This window comes from Henckelia pumila, chromosome 2 (genome assembly GCF_033568475.1).
Source record: "Henckelia pumila isolate YLH828 chromosome 2, ASM3356847v2, whole genome shotgun sequence".
NCBI lineage: Eukaryota > Viridiplantae > Streptophyta > Magnoliopsida > Lamiales > Gesneriaceae > Henckelia > Henckelia pumila.
The window spans coordinates 144,826,644-144,844,229 of NC_133121.1; the positions used below are offsets into that span (position 1 = coordinate 144,826,644).

Sequence of the window (17,586 nt, forward strand, 5' to 3'; positions counted from 1 at the left end):
CAAAAATGAGATTCCCTCAAAGTCGCAAATAAATTAAACACGGGCATATCATTTTCAACCAAATTATCAGACAATGAAAACTATGTCCTTTTGTTCAAAAAATTTGAAAATCTATGCTATGTATAAAAGTTTTGTCGGTGAATTTTACAAAAATAAATATCTTAATTTTTAAAAATAGATGTTTTATTAAAATTGTTACACAGTACAATGAAGATTAAACAGTCGAAGGTTATCCCGAGTGTACCTGAAAAAAAAAAAAAAAAGAAGGTTAAACAGACAATTATATGTCATCTTTGAAAATACAAAATAATTTCAATGCACAGGAAAATATCTCATTCTTTACATATATATATATAATATGATTGTAGTTTTTTTTAAAATCCTAATTTTACATGTTATTAATGACTATCGTAGTATTACTTTTCAAAATTAAAAAATTTACGTGTTTTACAAGTATGATTAACAGCTTTAAAAAAAAAATAATAATAAGGTTCAGTTTAGCTGTAACAACTAACAAAGGATCGCCTGCTCACTACCCAGTGTCCCTAAATATGATTGGACCCAAACGATAAAATCATAAAAGGTGTATTGCTTGCTAGGAAACTCAGAAATCGACCATTTTCGTTCATTGTTCTTGCCGCATTCTCAAACTATCAAATATGTATGGCGATTCTTGAGTACTTTTTGTCCTTTTGTGGGTGTCTGCGTTCTTGAATGTGATTACAATGTGTTTGAGGTTGTTCACGTGGGTTTTCGTTTTCACTGTATCAGGGAAGGTGACTTGAAGACGATGGACTCAGAACAGCTGAGGGAGTATGCACACAAGATGGTGGATTTCATCGCTGATTATTACAAGGATATTGAAACATTCCCTGTCCTTAGCCAAGTTCAGGTAGAATTATGCCTTCACTCTTTTCTTCCTTATATGGACTTCTTTCTCTTTGTTTGCGTAAAGTTAATGAAGCACACAACTTGGGTCCATTTAGATGTCTGCTGATGAGAAAAGTGAATAGCTAGGCCAGTCCATTTGAATTCCAAACAGCTGTGATACCTCCAAATTGCTGAACTGAAATGTGGTGTGTTGATTAACTTATTTTCTTGATGCAGCCTGGTTATCTGCGGAAGCTTATTCCAGATTCTGCACCGGCTCGTCCCGACTCATTTCAAGATGTTCTGGATGGTAAAAAGATAAAAATATCTTTTTTATTATTTATTAAACCCAATATGTAACCAGACAGCGGTTTTTACATGGATCCTGCTGCTGAACATAATAGAGAAAGGCAAAGAAAACATAACAATTATGAACAAATAAGAGCACAGTCTTATTTATCTAAATGCAAGCTTGAATCTTGTAGAACTTCTTCAAAAATGCAGCAGAACCTGGATAACTGAATGCCAGATTGGGTAAAACACAGCTTTATTACTCTCCTTGGTAGGGATAGGAGAGAATGATGAAATGAAATCGGAAATTTAAATGTTGTGTATGTCTACAGGTTAATGTTGAATGCCCACAATCTTGTGTTTCATTATCAATGCAGATATTCGAGACAAAATCATACCAGGGGTCACCCATTGGCAAAGCCCAGAATACTTTGCATACTATCCATCAAATAGCAGTATTGCAGGATTTTTAGGGGAAATGCTCAGTGCTGCTGTAAACGTGGTGGGTTTCAGCTGGATAACTTCTCCTGCTGCAACAGAACTCGAAACAATAGTTATGGATTGGCTTGGCAAAGCACTTAAGCTACCTGATGCTTTCCTTTCAACAGGTATCTATATCACTTACTTGTGCTACTAAGACATCTTTGAATGTTAGTGCTTAGAGAAGCTTTTTTACCCCCTAAAAGAAAGCAAGCAAAGCTATCTCATGGAAAAATCCTACCTTTTCAACAAAAATAGTTCAACTAACGTTTTGTACAACCAAATATGTTCGATCTGTTTGCATGGAGAAGAATTTGATCAAACCAAACTTTCCAAAACGATTATTTTGGTTCTTGGTTATGGGAAATATCCAAACAAACCAGCAAGTAAAGTTGGACTTACCTAAAAATATAATTTTGATTCATGGAAAAATGATTTTCTAAACATCATTATTTTTCTCTCTAAAACTTGGTTCTGAAAGCCTCATCTTGTTTTTTTTAAAGCTTAATTTAGTAGAAAAAACCTTTTCTAAAAACATGCACTATCTTTTTACTTATAAAAGATTTTTTATTTGCCTATTTTTTGAAAATTTATTGGACATGCAAAGTTGTTTATGATTGGGAGTCGAGTTCTAGGACATGGTGGTGGCGTGATACAGGGCACTGCAAGTGAAGCGGTTTTGGTTGTGCTTTTGGCTGCTCGAGATAAAATTTTGAGAAAGGTTGGGAAAGACACCATCAGAAAGCTTGTGGTCTATTGCTCTGATCAAACTCATGCTTCTCTGCAGAAAGCCTGCAAGGTGGATTTTGAATACTTAATACATGTTAGCACGTCCTATAGTACATGTGATTATACTAGTCTATATTCCATGTTAATCTTAATGAAGTTGGATAATTGACAGCAGTCTGCATATTAACAATGCTTGATGGTTTCCAATCCTAATACTTGCAAAACGAGTGAGCAATGCATTAATATTTTGGAAATACATAAAACTGGAAATCTTTGCTTAAAACGTTTTGTTTATCAACTCATCATGTAAACTCTGCTCATTTAACTCTTATTGGTGCCAATTCGTTTGTTTTATTTCTCTGACAGATTGGAGGAATTTACCCAGAAAATATCCGGATTCTGGAAACTGATTCTTCCACCGAATATGCTCTTTCTCCTGAATCATTAACCAAAGCAATCTCACAGGACATAGCCTTGGGTTTAATTCCTTTCTTCTTGTGTGCTACTGTAAGGAAACTAAGAAAAAAATTAAAATGGGAACTTCTTGTGTTATTTATTTATTGTTCTCCCCATGTGCTCCATTTGTTCTTCAATTTATTTTAAAGCAATAGTCTTTTCCATTGACCGAGGACTCTGTTATGACTTTTGTATTTTAACTAAAGCAAATTCTTAAACTGCAAATTTGTGGTTTTGATGTGTAAATACGAAGTGAAATATCTTTAAGAACTGTCTCTTTAAGTAATGACTACCTCAGGTTTTTTAAGTGCTATGCACTTTATTCTTCACAATTTTGGGACAAATTTAACTACTGTATTCAAAGATCACAGCCTGTTATGTTCTCTTCTCACTTATGATCGGCTGTGGTGCCCAAGTGATTTTAAGGTATTTGAACTCATGACAGTTGCCCGATGTGATTCTATGAGAAGTGTAAAGTTCTGCTCATAAATTGCACAGTTTTGATATCAAAGAAATTCTTATGTGAGTTTTCTGAGGTTCAGGTGTGTACTTTGTTCAGCATCATGTAAAGTTGGCAATTAGTAAGTTGACTTCACGAGAGATTTGACACATTGTTTGCTTAATTATTCAAGAAACAACCAGTTAGTTTAGAACGAAAAGATCGTTCTTGATCACCATATATGAAAATGAATGTCGCACTCAATTCTTTTTAAAGAATACTGAGAGTTTATTGCGAAGGGAATAACGTATCTTTTCATTGGCAGGTTGGTACTACATCATCAGCAGCTGTAGATCCTCTGCTTGCATTGGGGAAGATTTCACAGGTGAGTTTTGCACAGTACTGAGACGGATTTACTTTTTTATGCTCCTGGAAAACATATATTCCGGTAGTTATGTTATTTTTTCAAGTGGCAGTATCATGAGAGAGGCTGTTATTCGTACGGGCTCAATTTTTTGAAACATTTTGAAGCAAGAGGTCTCATATGTTCATAAACTTCTCCCCTAATGATCAACTAATACCATGTTTGTATTGAACTCAACGGCAAGCTAGCAAGTATCCCTTTAAAGAATTCCCAATTAAGATTAAAATGTTGATGTTCAAATGTTAAATCTTGTTTTAATCTTGCAAGCACGTCTCTCAAGTTCAGAGATAGCCCCTCCACTAAATTCCGCAGTATTCCTATCTGTCAACAATTTATCATTTTGTGGTATCAATCAACCTGTTAAAGCACCCACAGTTTTAATTGAGAAATGGAAAAGGCATCACTCGTTGAGACAGAATTTGGTGTACGTATCTAAGCCAAGCAGGCTTCACTTGGTTTTGTCCATTTTCTTGGTGAGGTTAGCTTAGATAGCAAATCGCTTGTGTTAAAAGTCTGAGAGTGCTCAACTAGAAAAGTTTACAAAAACTCGGACTTACAAGGTAAGAATCTGTCCCGGTCTGATGGTTTTCATTATTACTCATAAAGATGGGTCGTCTTTAATCATAACATTACAAAAAGGATAAAAGCACTTCTACTGCATGCATGACGACATACAGAGTAATGGGCTATGGTTTCATGTGGATGCTGCTTATGCTGGAAGTACTTGTATCTGCCCAGAGTTTCGTCCCTACTTAGATGGAGTTGAGGAAGCTGACTCTTTCAACATGAATGCACACAAGTTTTTTTTGACCAATTTTGATTGCTCGGCTCTTTGGGTGAAGGTATGCTTTCAAATTTATTATTCTTGGAATATTGTAATTCCAGCCATTTCTCACACTGTGGCATGAAGAATAATTCCATCTTTTGGTTTGAAAGGAGGTGTGGAAAAGCAACTACTGAGACATAAAATTATATTAACCAATATTTGAAGCTACCTAACTAGCCGTATCTACATATATGCTTTCTTCTCTCTATGAAATTTCTTAGGAGCTGCTGATCAATGATATCCTTTTCTTTATTTTCGCAGACTTTTATCATTCTATGATGCTAAAACATTCTAAACTAGCGCTTTGTTTTGCAATATCAAATTATCCTTGTTATGCAACAGAGTGCTAGGTGTTCTGATATTTACATGTAACTTGTAAGCTACTTCCGAATCAACCAATTCTTTAAATAAACTCTTTATTATTGCAAAACCAACAATACTTTGGTAAAGAATACCTGAAGTTTAGTGCTTCATGAGCTATCTATTCTCTTCTGTTCCTGGGACTGAACTATATTAAGACTAATCAAATGTTTATAGGAAAGACATGCGCTCATCCAGTCACTCTCAACAAGGGCAGAGTACCTAGAGAACAAAGTAAGCACTTTAACATACTGCCATTATATTTTTGTAATTTGTAGTGATATTATGTTGCAATATGTATGTCTTTATTATGTTCTTCAACATTTGGTAGCCTTGTTAAGGTGAGTTGTTGATATAGCAACACCTGGAATGGCCCGACTGTTAAATTCCTAAGAGGTAAAAACTATTTGGAAAGTTCAGGGTATGTTCGTGTTTTAGCAGTCGCCCACGAATTTCCAGCACCTTGGTGAAGGGGATCAAAACTATATATATATATATATATATAGAAGTTATCAGCTGTCCAACAAATTCCTTCCCACTTCATCCCCGGCCACTAAAACACCACTAAAACCCACCACCGGGTTTTAGTGGTCGGGCATGAAGTGGGGAGGAACTGTTGGACAGCTGAAAACTTCTATATATATATATATATATATATTAACGCAATACAACTATTTTAAAAATTTTATATACTACTAAAGAAATAAAAATGATCGCCAAAGTAAAATTGTAAATTTCTAAAAACAAATCCAAATTACACTATTTTTCAATGCATTTTTCAAAAACCCATTTTCTCAAAACAAAACTCCGGAAGCACTTTAAACAAAAGTCAAAACCAAACATGCCCTCAATTTTTCGTTTACTGTTTGTCTATTACCTTTTGCTTTGATAGAAAATTAATGTTCATACAGTAATGTTCACAAAAATTTATCATCTGCGTAGACATCCTCCCTTGTTCACTTGACAATATTCTTGGTGTTAGTTTGATTTGCAATATATCATGTTTATATGCTGAATGATAGTGGAAATTTGCAGTAAGTTTGAAAGAAATCCGAATTCCTTTGTATTACGGTAAGATGTTGGTCTCATTTGTTGCTTCATTAGGATTATGTAGGTGCATCATAAATATGCATTTAATGTAGTTTGTTTCAATTAATTTTGCTTGGGGGAGTGATTTTTACATGTTGAGAGCTAAAATCTCACACTTTGTGATGTATGGTGTTGCATTGATTCTTGTCAAGTATGCATTGTAATTTATCTGACTGATATTCAGGCTTCTCAAGCAAACATGGTTGTGGATTACAAAGATTGGCAAATTCCTTTAGGACGCAGATTCAGGTATTTGTTACGAAACAAGTCATACACTATCTTGATTTGCCTTTTGGCTACTGTCAATTGTCTATGATGATCTAAACAAATTCTTTAGTTTTCATAATTCATAGGCGGTTTGAATCGTTGGTATGCTGATACATATTTATTGTTGAGGGTTTTGCTGGTGAAAAGTCCTACTCCAAAAAAATACAGGAGGTCATTTGAGGACACAAAAGACCTCGCTTTGGTGTCAGTTTAACAGTTGAACTAATGCTAGATTTAAATATTCTGTACAAGTACAGCAAGAATTCCAATCAATAGTCAAAGGACTGAAACAGACCTCTGCCCAATAGCTCCTGTGCAAGTATGTTAGTATGCAATTTTTAATATCACAAGAGGTAGAAAAGCTTATTCTCATTATGTTAATTCCAAGTAAGGGTAAACCAAGTCTGAGAAATTTTCCTATTATAAAGAATACGAAATATTAGTAATAAGAAGCTGCAGAAAAGATATAATTAAGTTTTTTCAATGTACATGGATTAATGGCGAGCAAAGTTGATAAACAAATGTTACATGATTCTGTTATGTTCATGTCTTGTAATTCATGATTTCATCCTTTGTTTAGGCCTGAAATCTTAATCATCTGTTGCTTGTTCAGATTCATCACATGCATTACGTAAGAAATGACACTATGCTGCTGTATAAGTAGTTTGTTTTGTGGTCCTCGACTAATGCTTTGGCGCAAATCTATGGTTGGATTGTACCTAATATAGAATATTTGTCGCAGATCTCTGAAGCTATGGCTGGTGTTAAGACTTTATGGGTTGGAAAACTTGCAAGTTTACATAAGAACTCGTATTGAACTGGCTATGAAGTTCGAAGAACTTGTTAAAAATGACACAAGATTTGAGGTAAGATGCTGCAAGTGGATTTATTTTTTTTATGTCCAGAGGTGCTAGTTGATATCAACTCAGAGAATACCGGTAGAGGATGGAGAGGGGGACAGTACAGTAAAAATATACGTTAATCGTTCGAAACTTATAGTATTTTAATTTGGTACCCCCTTAGAAAGGTTTTTGACTCTGCAACTGCTGCATGCTGATGAATAATGAGATTGTTGATGCATGGATTTCTATATTATTCCCGGCAAACTTCTTACCAGCTATTAAATATGAAATTGTTCCCAGAAGCCTGATAGGGGGCATCAGATAGGCATCTTTGGTTTATGAAGGAATCTGTCTGCAGTTTGAGTGCCTTAAAACGTTTTCTTCACACCATGTATAATCTGGAAACTAACACCTTGAATTTAGTATGGTTTAGACGTGGAAAAACCCAGCAAAAATTATTTATATGCTACACAAATATGCAGATTTCTGCCTCTCGACTTTTTTCTCTGGTATGCTTTCGCCTGGTTCCTCCACATAACAATGAAGAGCTGGGAAACAAATTGAACAGCGAGCTACTAGATGCAGTTAACTCAACTGGAAAATTATACATCTCTCACACGGTATTCAATGCTATTATGATAACTGTATAAGCATTAATATTATTGTTGGGTCACCTTTCATGAGTACATGGGACAGGGCACAAACCCGTCACGCTTAACTGGTTTTGGGTGATTTTTCTTGATCTTTGTTTGCCAGTACTAAACCACATGCATGTGTACACGTGGGATATTGATTTTTGATATATGTCTCCAGTCTCTAGTGCATTCATAAAAAGCAAGTGGTATAAAACAAACCCCACCCCAGTTGCAAATGAAAGACCAGGTTTTGTTACCTTGTCCTCGGAATATGAATTAATCTGAATTTTACGTTCCCTTGTTTAGGTCCTGTCGAACAAGTACATACTACGGTTTGCAGTGGGAGCTCCGCTGACCGAAGAGAGGCACATTTTTGCCGCTTGGGAGATGTTACAAGAAAAGGCTTCTGCTTTACTGAAGCATTTGTAGAAGATTGTTTTTTGAGATATATTCATTGTTGATGAGTTCCGGGAACGCTATGTGCTGTTGATTGGGTGTCCTTCATTGTTTGTTCTATTTATACATCTTTGGCACTAGCTTTGTGATGCTATTTTGACTGCTACAAGAGAAGCCTTTGTACTTCTCTAACAAGTAAATTGGACTATATTATCGATATCACAAGTTTTTCTCAAGCATGCTATCTACTTAGAACAATGTTAGAATTTGAGAATTCAAATTTCAAATCTAACAGATATTAATCATTTCTTAATATGTTACTACCTTTCTCTTTTATGATTCACGAACACATTGGAGTAACTGAATTTGGTCCAAATTGTGTGTGGACTAAAATGCTATTATTTTGATTTTTTTTCTTAACTAAGAAAGGACAACTTTGATGTTTTAAGTTTTAACATAAAAAATCCTCCACGTTCCAAAACTTCCATTTATCTTCCAACACTGTCTTCCCTTGCAACTTCAACATTTATCTTTCTTAACCCCAATTTTGAAGATCACTTCTAATCGTGACTTTTCCTTAGCAGTTACAAATTTTTTTTTTTTAATGTTGGTTACTAAATAGAATCCAAAACCTTTTTTTAAAAAAAAATTTATTTTGGTATTTTTGCGTTTTAATATTTTGCATTTTTATCGTGTTTTTTCAGATCTAAATTAATTTAGAGCTGCATAATTCGCAATGGATAACCCTGAACCTATAAATAAAAAATCACGGGTCAAAAAATTTTTCTCGGCATGAATGATCGAGGTAAACAGCTTGATTAATAAGAAGAACATTGAATAAATTTGTATGAGAGAACGCCGAAGTATTTGGAAACTAGATTTATTTTTTAAAAAGAATTTTAAAACTAAGTTTTAATAAATCTCAATTGAATAAATATTGAGTAATTTTGGTAACACTTGGAAAAATTAATAGCGCTCTTGTACTGATTTTTCATTGACATTCGCCTTTGCTCTCGTGACTTCTCTCTCTAAAATCCCATCCTTTATTACTTAAAAAACTTTTTTTAGAAAGAAGCAAGACACAGTTTTGACTTTTGAGTTTTTACTGGGGAAATATTTGAAAGATAATGTAAAAAAAAAAAAACAAAGGACTTTAGCGCTTTTATTGCAAAAAAAGTAGAGGAAAATGCGATTTCAATCTGAGTACATCACTCGGCATTGTATGAAGCAGCCCGAGTTCTCTCGGCAAAAATGCAAGCAATTTCCAGGCGATTGGGGCACCAATACATACAGCAGTCTCCTGCTTCAGTTTCCTCTTTCAGATCTCTCTACCCGCTTCCCGATCAATGTAATCGCTCTCTCACCGCTTACACAAAGCTACAAACGCTTGAGCGCAGGTTATAGACGAAAATGCTTTGTTTTTAAGTAGTAATTGCGTTAAATTTGATTCATGGGATTCAGATTATGGAGTGGAGAATCCAAGGTTTGCTTCATCTCTTACCACCAAAGGCGTGGGACATCTGGTTCGCAAGGGCACTGGAGGCAGATCATCAGTCAGGTGATTTTCATTTTCAGAGCCCTAGTTTGTTTGAAAATTTTTCTGTTGTTTCGAGTTTATGGAATTAGTTATTCTCATTTCATTCACTTGCTAATCGGTGCGCTGTTGTGCTTGTTATACCAAGCTTTAGTTATAACTCTTATTTATTTCAGCTCTTTGCATCTACCATTTATTCTTCTGGCATCGAGTTTTGGATTATTTCATTTTTTATTGTTTTATTTTATTATGTTTTCTCAATTGCTATAAGCATGCTAGCTACTGAATCTAATGTCTACGACGGTAATTGTGTTTTTAAGTCATATTATTGCTGGTTGAAGTTGGGAATTTTGTTGCCTGGCAGTGGTATAGTTGCGACTGTATTTGGAGCCACAGGGTTTCTTGGACGATATGTGGTGCAACGGCTTGGTGAGTTGCCTGTTTCTGCACAGTGGTTTTTCAGCTGAAATTCTGTAAATTCGAGCAAAAGTTCGTTCCTTTACAACCAAGCTCAACTTTTATGTTGTTTTATCCATGTTTCACCTACTCCTCTCCTTTAGCAAAGATGGGGTCTCAAGTATTGGTACCATTTCGAGGTTCTGAGGACTCCCATCGCCACCTCAAATTGATGGGTGATTTGGGTCAGGTAATTCATGCATGGACTTTACCCTGTGCATTTAGTTGTGGTCGTTTTCACTTGCAAAACATATGACTTGGCGTTCTTCACATTCTTAACGTGCAGATTGTTCCTATGCAATACAATCCCAGAGATGAAAGTTCCATTAAGGCAGTGATGGCAAAGGCTAATGTTGTTATCAATCTTATTGGTAAGATGTTACTGCCACACAGATATTGTGAAAAAATGTTGCCTGCAATTGCTTTATTTTGTAAATGGCCTGCAAACAGGAAGGGAGTATGAGACCAGAAATTATAGTTTTGAGGAAGTGAACCATCATATGGCTGAACAGCTTGCTGTGGTGTGTTTCTTTTACCTTTTATGTTTTCTCCTTTGATATTTCTGCCTTCAATTCACGAATCATGGTTGTTCAAAGGTGCAAACATCATAGTCTCTCATATATCTTTGTCTGATTGGTAATATGATGTACCGATAGATTCATCTTGTATGCAGATTGCCAAGGAACATGGTGGCATATTGAGATTTATTCAAGTTTCTTGCTTGGGGGCATCTCCGTCATCCCCTTCTAGGATGCTTAGAGCTAAAGCAGCTGCTGAAGAAGCTATTTTACGAGAACTGCCAGAGGTGGTTTATATGTGTACTTATTTTTTTCATGCTCCACATGGTGCTTAATTTTCTATTATTAATACTTTACAGTGAGTGCTTTGCTGCTGCACTGTATTCATTCATATCTTCACGGTATCCATTAATCATTTGTCCCATCTGTATGTTCTGGTTTCAAAAACATTCGGCGGCTGACCAAAAGTCATTCTATCTATATTAACTTTGTTTTCTGATTAATATTTACTTAATACCTTCCGGATCTGATTTTCAGAGAAACTCGACAATCTGTCTGGTTTTCTTTCATTTTATGAGCAACTTTGACCGCCATGACATTTGTCGAATTTTGGACAGTGAGATGTGCTCTAATATACCTGGATGCCGGATGTCTACATGGTTTCTTTTCATATATTTATTTCATAAAAAACCGAGCTGGCTTTTGACCATCTCATAACTCATTAAGTTCAAACTATTTTATTGTGATGATATTTAAGCTACAAAGTAGTAAATCTTCAAATGGCAACCTTGGTTCTTCCAATACGTACTATCTGGAAGTCTCTAAGTTTGACTAACTGTTGCTTTTCTAAATTAAGTCATGATTCTCTGTCGAATTGTGAAGAACTACGTGTGCTAACAATGAGCTAGATGATTAGATTTTTCATCACGAGCTAGTGCTAATCCTATTTGGGGTTAGATTTTTAGCTCGGAATTGGACATTTTGATTGATTTAATCTTATTTGCTTTGATAAATCCATGTATCTATTCTCAGGCCACAGTACTGAAACCCGCTGTAATGATTGGCACAGAGGACCGGATCTTAAATCCGTGGGCGCATTTTGCTAAAAAATATGGCTTTCTCCCCCTGATGGGAGATGGATCAACTAAGTATGACTTCTGATTGTTAAATTATTGCATGTTATTCAGTTGTTGTGGAACAGGACGTATTTCTTACTATCATGCATATTCAGAATTCAGCCTGTATATGTTATTGATGTCGCGTCCGCAATTGTTGCTGCCTTAAAAGATGATGGTGCCAGCATGGGAAAAGTTTATGAACTTGGAGGACCAGAGATTTTTACCACACATCAACTAGTAAATCCTTTAGCTACTCTCTCTCTCTTCCCCCCTCCTCCCTCCCTATCTCTCGCTCTCTTCTCATCTCCATTCATATCTCTCTTGCTCACCCTCCAAAACTATTTAGTGCTTTCAATCCCCTTTCCATTATTTTTTTTATTTTTATGTTTTTTAAGTTGTGAGAATTTATTCTGACTTTTGTGTAGGCAGAACTTATGTTTGAAGTAATTCGTGAGTATTCTCGCTATGTGAAGATTCCTTTCTCTATTGCCAAGGCAAGTTGTGCAAACATCTATTTGTGTGTAATCTTTAATCCCTATCTTCTGCTAATGCAAAGCACATTTTTTGTGGTCATCAAAGTGTTCATTTTCATGTTTAAGTGGACATGCTTTTCTGGCTGCTGCTATGATAGTTAAGAAATTTCATGATCATGTCTGCTCTTCATGGTTTCAGGCTATGGCAACACCTCGAGAAGTTTTACTCAAGAAAGTTCCAGTCCCAATGCCCACACCCTCTATATTCAATTTGGACCTGATTGAAGCCTTTTCTGTTGATACTGTTGTGTCTGAAAATGGTATGTCACATTATTCAAGGATCCTAGACCTTCATTGGTTTTCTTTTTCATTGGAGAAGTTTGATTTCTATGATTTCATCCCTCTTTTTCTGTGCATGCATTTACCTTCTCAATTTTATGGTTTTCCAGCTTTAACATTTGAGGATCTTGGTCTTACACCTTGTAAACTGAAGGGGTATCCAATTGAGTTTCTTATATCTTATCGTAAAGGTGGCCCACAATATGGTTCAACAGTTAGCGAGAAAGTTACACCACAACCATGGTCTTGATTCCATCAGTTCTTTAATTAATTTGAACTCTTTTGACTCTGCTTGGGAGATTAGAGGTGAGCTCTGTGATAACGCGAGTACCTGTTATGGTGCCTTGATGGATAATATGGATTGTTCGTAGATTTAACTTTTCATTGTTGATGTTATTGTCGTTTAAGTCAGTCTGTTCGACCTTCAAAACAAGGTTGAAATTGTCTGTTTTCTCTAAGACAGACTTGGTGTAATAAACACATGAAGAACTCTTCATGATTCTGTCATTGTATAATGTCGAAAATTGACCTCACTTCTAGCAAAAAAGAGTGAAAAAATTTTTGGCCAAGTTTTTTATATCAAGCGAATGCATTGTGTTTCCAGTGCAGAGGCTATTTTTCTTCAAAACTTTTCTTGAATGATCAAATGTGGAATGAGTAGTCCTATTGCCTCAATTTTATGTTGTAGATACTGAACTGAAAATAAGCATAGATCCGAGATTCTCGAATAGGGCAATCTTTCGAACTACATGGACAGGCAAGAGAGAAACTGGCGAACTGAAACATACATCTTAGTAGACAGAGGAAAAGAAAGCAAAAGTGATTCCCCTAGTAGCAGCGAACGAAATGAGAGCAGCCTAAACCGTGAAAACGGGGCTGTGGGAGAAGCAATACAAGCGTCGTACTGCTAGGCGAAGCGGCCAAAATGCTGCACCCTAGATGGCGAAACTATAAAATAGATAACAAACACCTCTCTGTCTGACGGGCATTGAAGTGCAATCCCAGAAATTTTTTGAAGTATGCCGGTCAAGTAATGATCAATGCCATAGCATGACGTATTGAATTCCTCTAATGTGAGGGCCTTTGCGAGGGAGGGGAAAAAAAGCTTAGTGTATTTTGAACGTCGAGTGATTTAGACAAACGTGTGGAGCAGCGAAGCTGAATTCAACATGTTTACATGCACACATACATTATTAATTTATATATGTGACGGAGATATGAGTACAATTGTATTCGTGCGGTTCTAGAGGTGTTTCGTCTCTCTCCGCTCAAGATTCTTGGAATATATTTTCGTCTGCCTCCCGAACCTATCCCGAGATCTTGGAGCTGCAACCAGAAATTAGGGCAAACATTAAGAAAACGTTTGGTAACTGTTGGGGCAAATATTCACCAGAAACCACCATTTACATACCGAGTCCCTTAGCCTCGTCTGTCTTCATGATTCGCAGTCTCCTCACTGCACTCAGAAACATCCTGACGCAACATAATGAGATATATGAGACTATTTGCAACTCAACCCACATCTAAAATAGGCCACAAACTCCTCAAAGCCTACTAATTCTTAACAAATAATGAAGATGATCTTCGTATAACATAAGAGTAAATATACAAAAGCAAGCTGAAAGGCACGTACTCCCAAGGGACATCCCCGACTAGCATCCAGTCTCCATCTTTGTCCTCGTACGTGAGCACAAAATCAGACACACCGCCCAACAATCTTGTCGGCATTCCAACTTGCTCCTCCATATTGGACCCTAATAGCACAGCATCACAGGTTGCCAATTAATTAAGCAAGAGAATATCCCTAGATTAATCGACATATAATAACTTAATCAAGTGGGTTCATAAAAACATATCAAGAAGTGTTCATCATGACAGAAGCTGGAAACATAGAAAATTACTTTTAGCACCATCTGTAACACCAGGTCTAAACATGTCATCCAGTGTATAAGCTAAGGTCTCGTAGCAGCTATGAGCGTTCAGATCCACCTTTCTTCCGATTGGGAATCCGTCGATGTTCACCTTAACAAACAAAGAAGCTTTGACATGTCCATTCTCGGTTGCAACTTTCTGATACTCTCTGGTCTTATCCACAACATTATTTTTACTACTACATCTGTCAAGAGTTGAGGTTAGTTCTTCGGCGGCTGGTGATTTTAAATGGTTGTTCATCCTGTGTGTTGGTATCGGAGGCCATCCAACAGCCTGACTGCTCCAACCATTGCATTAAAAAAAATACGTAAATCAATGAGTAAAATATCCGAGCCAATGTTTAATTAGCAAATGGTAGTTTGTTTAAACAACAAAAATAGAGAAAACCCCCGTTTGGCGGCACAGAAGAAGACATACAGTAATGAGTCATAGAGCTTTATAGATAACTTATCGTTGATGATGCATCATCTCGCAAACAGAGTATTGGTTCCTAAGCTTCAAGTTTTATTTTATATGGCAAGGTTTAGCTGAAAGCATCGTATGAGCTTCACAACTTGGAAAATCGAGTTCCCTTCAAACTAATAATATATCTTTGACATGAGCATTCGACGATATGAACCAACAATACATGAACCTTGAATTGATTTCTTAATAATTTAGTCTTATGCTTTATAAAGTCGTGCTTTATAGTTGGTCAATTAGTATCATACGTAGATATAAATACCCTGTTTCCTTATTGGAGAGTTTTTCCTCTATGTCTATTTCATAACATGGCAGCAGAGACGACGGTTGTGTGTTGAGCTGCAATTATGGTCACCTGCTAATGTCTTGTAAAACATCAAGCCCCAGTTGTTCATTTCTACGCGTAAGAGGTGCATGAAACGCACCAAATCAGATGGATTAATTATTTGACCACGTGGATTATTTGACCAAATCAACATAAATCCCCGATCTTTAAAATTGATTATTGACCGCATCGATCTAGTAATACAGGTTTCTATCCTTTTTGGGTATAGAGAGTAATCAAAGAAAAAAAGAGACAAATGATTTTAAGGATTGTTTGCAATTCATTTTAATGCAAAGAATCATTTACTATTCATGAAAGTAAAGGAAAACAGTACCGAGAAAGGAAGAAAGACACTTTATTTCAGGTGAAAGATTCCCAAAGAATCATGGATAAAACCAATCAAACCATTAAGTTGCCAACAACTTCAGCATATCACATTAATACTCGAAGAACAAATTAGGAGAAAAAATAGTAAAGAATCAATGAATTCCAACTTTCAAACAGAAATATCATAAAAACCCAACACATAACACAACAGAAACACTAAACACAAAAGATAAAGCCCTTTTCTAGAAAACCGATAATTTTAATTGCATCTCATCAAGATCAAGAATTTTACCCACACAAGTAAAGAAGTTCGACAAAGTTTAGATAAAGACCGGAAGAAAAAATAGAATTTGCCCATATTTACCTAACTGCAGAACGGCCGGGAAGGGAAGAGGGCTCTGCAGTTCTTTTTGTGCCGCAGCTGCCATTATTTTTAGCTTTAGTCACAGAAGCAGAGGAAGATGATGAAGAATCTTTAGTAGAACCCAGCAAAAGAAAATCTTTAGGCGTCAAGATTCTTGCATACCGATCCCTAGAACTCCCAACCTCCGCCGCCGTATGCGGCGGCTTAATCTTATCCTTTCCACCACCGATACTGAGGCCGAGGTCCAACTCCAACTCAGACTCTGCAGACTCATCCGGGTAAGAAGAAGATTCCTCGGAGGACACCACCTCCATTGACATGGTCGACATTGGCTCACAGAGAATCACAGCACCACGGCGCAGCGGAGATAAGAAAAGATTGAATCTTTTTTGTCCCAAATTATAGGAATTTCAACTGGGATTGAAGTGAGGGATCAGGGGAGGTTCGCGGGTTTTCGGTTTTCTTTGGGGAAAAGTGAGCAAAAATGTAAGGAAATACGAGTGTTTGATGGGAGGAGTGGGGCCTTCGTGCCGGCATTTTTCCACTCAAATTTATATTTGATGAATTTTTTAGAATAATTTTATTGAGGGAAAAAAATTATTATATATTAAGTAATAGTAATTGTTTTCAAGTCTTTTTTCAATATTTCCAAATTATCTTCCGTTTGCTTCTTTTTTTTATTACACTTCATTTTATTTGCTTATTTTTTAATTACACTTCATTTTATTTTTTCCCAATTTTTCTCATTTTTTTTCTTGTCACGATACATATATCATTCAACTCAATAACAAAATCAAACTTCTTCTCATACGAAATCATCCCATTAGAATTTTTTTTTAATCAAAAATTACAATTTTTAGTTGTATAAAACTTTATTGAATTTTCTTTTTTATATTTCGGGAACATAAATAATGTGTGTGTCACGGTTATTAGCAAAGATATATTTAAAGCGACGATAGTGTTGACTTGGGCCCAAGCTTCCAGTGAGATTCCTTGCGTGAAGTAGAAGATTTTAGGGACAAAAATGACTTTATCAAAAAAGACAAGCCGACAACTTGTGGGGTTTCGACCCGATGGGTCAATAGTCTCTCGTCAAATGTGGACCCCGTATCTTACAATACCTAAACCCAATTAAAATTGGGAACCTAAAATCATGAATTTTGCTTAGTTTTATTTTTTTAAGCATTTAATTAGGTCACAAAAAAATCATGTGAGACAATATCACATGTTAATTATATGAGATGAATCTTCTATTTGATTTACCAATGAAAAAATGTTATTTTTATTATAAATATTTATGTACATGTTTAACAAGGAGTTGTTTATTTCTAAAATTATGACCCATCAAAGTTCTGATTTTTTTTCTCTCCTACTTCTATATATGACTTATTATATATCTTTTTGGTTGAAAAATGAGATTTGTTATAATTGAATTTCGAATTCTTATTGTTTAAAACTAAAGACCTTATGGTTAGTGTGTTGTGTTATAGACAATTACTTCAATATTTGAGTACACGTGTTCATTAATTATAAAAAAGATACCTAAGATATTTTCTTATAACATTATATATTTTTCGACATGATCATATTGGTTTAGAATCTTTCGTTATGTTATTAGGTTAGGAAATAAACAT

The 17,586-nt window shown here is 35.7% G+C and overlaps 3 protein-coding genes across 3 annotated transcripts; 2 read left to right on the plus strand and 1 right to left on the minus strand.

The window, feature by feature from the left end:
* The first annotated feature begins 527 nt into the window (after positions 1 to 527).
* On the plus strand, positions 528 to 8,314 carry LOC140880560 (tyrosine decarboxylase 2). The gene is made up of 13 exons (XM_073285118.1): positions 528 to 661; positions 772 to 892; positions 1,108 to 1,180; positions 1,539 to 1,769; positions 2,277 to 2,440; positions 2,737 to 2,877; positions 3,591 to 3,650; positions 4,367 to 4,531; positions 5,053 to 5,109; positions 6,149 to 6,213; positions 6,974 to 7,097; positions 7,556 to 7,693; positions 8,015 to 8,314. Coding segments are annotated over exons 1-13 (1,464 nt in total). The 5' UTR covers positions 528 to 659; the 3' UTR covers positions 8,138 to 8,314.
* A 996-nt stretch (positions 8,315 to 9,310) lies between these two features.
* Positions 9,311 to 13,145, plus strand: LOC140883020 (NADH dehydrogenase [ubiquinone] 1 alpha subcomplex subunit 9, mitochondrial). The gene is made up of 12 exons (XM_073289312.1): positions 9,311 to 9,452; positions 9,566 to 9,662; positions 10,003 to 10,067; positions 10,199 to 10,284; positions 10,381 to 10,465; positions 10,545 to 10,615; positions 10,768 to 10,899; positions 11,645 to 11,760; positions 11,844 to 11,967; positions 12,156 to 12,224; positions 12,403 to 12,523; positions 12,653 to 13,145. Exons 1-12 carry the CDS (start codon positions 9,356 to 9,358, stop codon positions 12,790 to 12,792), a joined length of 1,203 nt encoding a protein of 400 aa, XP_073145413.1. The 5' UTR covers positions 9,311 to 9,355; the 3' UTR covers positions 12,793 to 13,145.
* A 509-nt stretch (positions 13,146 to 13,654) lies between these two features.
* Positions 13,655 to 16,449, minus strand: LOC140883205 (auxin-responsive protein IAA12-like). Its single transcript, XM_073289584.1, has 5 exons — positions 15,953 to 16,449; positions 14,444 to 14,751; positions 14,176 to 14,296; positions 13,954 to 14,015; positions 13,655 to 13,868 (listed from the first exon to the last, which is right to left on the minus strand). Exons 1-5 carry the CDS (start codon positions 16,279 to 16,281, stop codon positions 13,786 to 13,788), a joined length of 903 nt encoding a protein of 300 aa, XP_073145685.1. The 5' UTR covers positions 16,282 to 16,449; the 3' UTR covers positions 13,655 to 13,785.
* Between the last annotated feature and the right edge of the window lie 1,137 nt (positions 16,450 to 17,586).

What these genes read in the sequence shown, in the direction of transcription:
- LOC140883020 (XM_073289312.1), top strand. Translation starts at nt 9,356, where the DNA reads ATGCAAGCAATTTCCAGGCGATTGGGGCACCAATACATACAGCAGTCT. An exon ending in TTTTACGAGAACTGCCAGAG is followed by an intron (nt 10,900 to 11,644) that starts GTGGTTTATATG and finishes ATCTATTCTCAG; the next exon opens with GCCACAGTACTGAAACCCGC. An exon ending in TTTTTACCACACATCAACTA is followed by an intron (nt 11,968 to 12,155) that starts GTAAATCCTTTA and finishes ACTTTTGTGTAG; the next exon opens with GCAGAACTTATGTTTGAAGT.
- LOC140883205 (XM_073289584.1), bottom strand. Translation starts at nt 16,281, where the DNA reads ATGTCGACCATGTCAATGGAGGTGGTGTCCTCCGAGGAATCTTCTTCT. An exon ending in CCCGGCCGTTCTGCAGTTAG is followed by an intron (nt 14,752 to 15,952) that starts GTAAATATGGGC and finishes TGGTTGGAGCAG; the next exon opens with TCAGGCTGTTGGATGGCCTC. An exon ending in TGTTACAGATGGTGCTAAAA is followed by an intron (nt 14,297 to 14,443) that starts GTAATTTTCTAT and finishes CTGTGCTATTAG; the next exon opens with GGTCCAATATGGAGGAGCAA.
- LOC140880560 (XM_073285118.1), top strand. An exon ending in CCTTTAGGACGCAGATTCAG is followed by an intron (nt 6,214 to 6,973) that starts GTATTTGTTACG and finishes TATTTGTCGCAG; the next exon opens with ATCTCTGAAGCTATGGCTGG. An exon ending in AAAATGACACAAGATTTGAG is followed by an intron (nt 7,098 to 7,555) that starts GTAAGATGCTGC and finishes ACAAATATGCAG; the next exon opens with ATTTCTGCCTCTCGACTTTT.